Source organism: Echinops telfairi, unplaced genomic scaffold, assembly GCF_000313985.2.
Source record: "Echinops telfairi isolate 266 unplaced genomic scaffold, ASM31398v2 ScPeMD7_12;HRSCAF=54, whole genome shotgun sequence".
Lineage (NCBI taxonomy): Eukaryota > Metazoa > Chordata > Mammalia > Afrosoricida > Tenrecidae > Echinops > Echinops telfairi.
This window is the reverse complement of record NW_022103909.1, coordinates 2,577,396-2,581,490: the sequence shown is the minus strand read 5'-3', so window position 1 is coordinate 2,581,490 and position 4,095 is coordinate 2,577,396. Positions and strand designations below refer to the sequence as shown.

Below are 4,095 nucleotides of genomic sequence, written 5' to 3'. Positions count from 1 at the left end.
GGGGGGCAGTCTCTTCCGGAGGAGAACATATGGTTCTCCTACTAGTTTGCAAGGTAGCCTGAGACCGACTTGCAGATGAATTAAAAGGTTTAAAGTAAGATGAAAATAATTCAAGGGAAATACATTTTAAGTTAAAAATTAAAAAGCAAGCAGAGAAAAATGTTCATACTCTATTCATAATCTGATTAAATAGTAAGAGGATTTTATTAATCAGTAAAGGAAGATTGGACACCCCTATCAGAAAACTGATGAAATATATAAACAGACACATACAGTAGAGATACAAATAGCTGATAAGCTTTTGTAAAATGAGTGGTATTGATTATATTACATATATGTATATTTTAAGAAATGAAATACCACTTTATAGATGGACGGATTGACAAAAAAAAGGTGCTGGTAAACCATCAGGATGGGTGCTTAGATTCATCTTAAATCTGGTAAAATGTTTCTGAAGAGCAGTTTGACAACTTGTACCAAAAGTTTAAAAAAAGAGCATTCCCTCAGCTCCACAATTCCACGTTTTAGCAAGTTATTTATTTGGAAATAACTAGCAATGGTAACAAAGACTTATGGGTAAGAATGTTAGAAACAAAAAAATTTTATTTTTAGAAACATTTTTAATGGTGGTAGACGATAAATAACCAAAATGAGAACGGCTAAAGACGTGATGGTACCTTCAGCAGTGGGAAATGTCGTATAAAAATTTTTTAATCGTTTTCAGAATGTTATAATACATAAACTAAAATAACGCCAGCAACAAAGCTGAATGCACACGACCACCCCAGTGATCGGGAAAGCATGCACAGCCACATAAAGTCATGCACAGCAAACGTTAACTGTGATTATCCCTAGGTATGGGGTGGGGGTGGTGGCTTTTGCTTTTCGAAACATTTTCTGTGTTCTCCACATCTTCTAACATAAGCATGTGGTGAGATAGCCTCGCCGGCTGAGGAGTCAGACTGCTGAGGTTGTAGCTGCGTGACTCTGGGCGAGGTAACGTAGCCTCTGTGGGACTTGCTCTCTCTGTGTCTTTCAGGGTCAGCTAAGGAGGATAATGCTAATATTTAGCTATTAAGCTTGTCGTGAGTAATAGATGACTCCGTTCATGATCTGCATTTAAGGCCAGCACCCAGCATGCAGTGAGTGCTTAACATTCAGCTCTTATTTTGCCTTACTTTTATGGTCAGACAATATATTTCAATTCTTTAAATTGGTCAGAGATTGGCAGCCGCTCTATAAATCTGAGGAGGAAGGAATCGCTGACTGAGAGGCTGTCTTGGAAATCTGAACGCATCCCCATCACTGTCTGCTTGTGAAGTCGGCCTGGGTGGTCCCTGAAAAACTGAAACATGAACCATCTTTTCAACCATGTTATCCCCCCGGCCCCCCGGCCCCCAAACTGATGGGTCTTGACTTGTTTGTCTTTCTCAGGGAGGAGCGTTTTATTTCTGCGAGCACGTCGCGGCTAAGCCTTCCACCTGGACCTACTTCTGGCAGCAGGTCCTGGATCCTGTCTGGTTCCTTGTGTTCGATGGGTGCAACCTGACCCGCGAGAGCTGGAAGCCCCTGGAGCAGGCCAGCTTTTCTCAGCTGCAGCTGCAACACGTGCAGGCCCCCCTCTCCTGGGAACTGGTGCGCCCCCACATCTTCGGGTACTCTGTGAAATAGTTTGGAGCCCAAGGCCTGCGGTGACGGGGCCCAGTGGCTCAAGGAATGTTAAGCTTTCATTTTATAATTACATAATGTACTAGTTGGGAGAAGAAAGCCTGTTTTTAGTTAAACTTTAGTATCATCCTTGAAGGTGTTCTGTTATATTCTGTAAAGCTATATTCTATTGTGTCCCAAGGAATTAAAAACAACAAAAAAAGCTTTGAACATTCTCTTGAAAACAAACAAGAAGCAGTCACAATTGAGATCCATCCGGACCCTTGTTCTGTGCTTTATTCAGTAATGCCAACTCCCTCTACCTCCCATTTCTATCATTTAAATTGTTAGCAACAGATTTTAATTCCATCTCTTCTTTGCAAAATTGGAGCTAATCAACAGTTAAATTGCCCCCCCCCCACCTTTTTAAGGGACAAGTGAAAAGATCAGAGTCATTCACCAAGTGAATAAATACTAAAAAAATTGAAAATCCATGTCTAAAATGAACAAACTTTAAACTTTCTGGGGGAAAAAAATCTGTTTGGCACTCTTCATGGAATTAAGATGATAAGGATGCTGTTTCCAGTTCTGCCCAATGCTGTTCTGTCTTGTATTCCAGGACTCCACCAAAGTTTAGTTTTCTGCATTCTAATCCTCAGTTCTTAAGATAAAGATTGTACTGGATGTACTGTATTAACAAACCAAACCCAAACCACCAAGCCATTGCTGTTGACTGGATCCCAACTCTTGGCAGCCCTATAGCAGCACAGAGCTGCTCCCATAAATCTTTTTCAATGCTGACCTTTCCATTCGTGTCCAACTTCCTGGCAGCAATCCTGTGGGGCAGGGTGAGGAGCTGTGGTGGTGCTGTTTGGTCAGACTCGAAGTCCCAAGGCACAGAATACCACCTCTTTCTCCTGTAGGGTGGCTGTTGGCTTCAAACTGCCACCCTGCCAGTAGATCACTTACCACTCTGCCACATGGCTCCTTGCTTGACATCTTAGACTCTCCGTAATGCTAGAGACAAATAAGGTTTAGGGCTCATTTCCCTAACTGACCTTTGCTGACTGTAGTGGGTTGCAGATGAGGATGAGATAGGGCCCATGGTAACGGGACAAACCTTGTATAAGATGCAATGTAAGAGCCACTAAAGACCAGGCAACCTGAGAATATAAAAAGAGGAAGTACATAAGTACTTTTTGGATTATTCTGATCAAATTACACTTCTATTCCAAGATGATTTCTTTGTCCTTTGCAACTATGCAAACCTGTGAAAAATATTCTTAAGTGCATTGAAAACAAGGGTTCGGTTGGTTAGTCAGATGGTGTAACTATAGCAGTTTTAAGAATTGTATGTATCTTAATAAATTGGTTTTTTTCTGAGATGAGTTTGCAAAGGGATTGTTTTAAGAATCAAATTAATATATTCCCATTTATGTTTGGAATGGAAATAAAATAAATGACTTACGTATTTGCAAGTTTGCCTTTGTTTTTCTGACCGTCTCTGGGGAGTTTCTCCTTCGCGGTGAATTCATCTACGGGTTGATCTTCCTCGAGTGCTCATTACACTCATTGCCATCGAGTTGATTTCCACTCTATAAACACTCACTCACTGCCATTGAGTCGATTCTGACTCACAGCAATCTTACAGGACAAAGCAGAGCTGCCCCTGTGGGTTTCCACAGGAGCCCTGGTGACCTAGTAGTTGTGGGCTGCTAACAGAAAGGTCAACAGTTCAAAACTATCAGTTGCTTCTTGGGAGAAAGATGAGGCTTTCTTCCCCCGTAAACAGTTACAGCCTTTGAAGTCCTGCAGGTTCACAATGAGTCAAAATTGATGTGATAGTTAGGTTTATTGGGCCAACCTGGCCAATAGGAACATGTGGGCAGAGATTAATTAGGTCACAGTTTGATTGGAGGGCAAAGAGATAAATGGCTCTGCAAGGCCCGCCTTGGTTTCACTTGCTCTCTGGTGATTGGACCATTTGCTCTCTGCTGCTTTAGCTAGTTCTCTGCCTCAACCTGTGAGCTACACTACCTGTGGCCAAGTCTCTAGAGCATGTCTAGGTCGTGTCTCTAGAGCTTGAGGCTTCTTTGAGACCTACTTCCTTCCCCAAAGCTGCTCATGCATACCTCTGAGGCTGGGGATCCTGTTGCCTTGCATTGCTTGAGTTCAATATCCGATCGGGGCCTGCTAAGCTCCCCTGCTACTGACTGCTGTTGACAGTTGCTGACCCACCCTGCTGTCTGCTGCCTGTGGGCAGACTCTGCCTGTTTTGCCTGAGGGAAGACTCAGCTGTCCGCTTCCTTGACCTTGGACTGAAGCCTCCTTGATGAGTTGAAGGACTTTCAGTATATTAACTGTTCCACAAAAGTGAGTTGAACTGAGCCCTCTGTACTGCTGTATGGCCTAATTATCTGTTATATTCCTTCTTACTGTATAAAGCTA

At 42.6% G+C, this 4,095-nt stretch overlaps 1 protein-coding gene across 4 annotated transcripts in view; it reads left to right on the top strand.

Moving 5' to 3' along the window:
• Positions 1-3,118, top strand: part of METTL7A (methyltransferase like 7A) — an 18,678-nt gene extending 15,560 nt beyond the window's left edge. For all 4 annotated transcript variants that reach the window (XM_045287355.1, XM_004711383.2, XM_045287354.1 and 1 more), the window contains exon 3: positions 1,435-3,118. In XM_045287355.1, coding sequence (XP_045143290.1) covers positions 1,435-1,671 — 237 coding nt within the window. In that variant the 3' untranslated portion in view covers positions 1,672-3,118. The remainder of the gene's footprint in view (positions 1-1,434) is intronic.
• Positions 3,119-4,095: the final 977 nt, after the last annotated feature.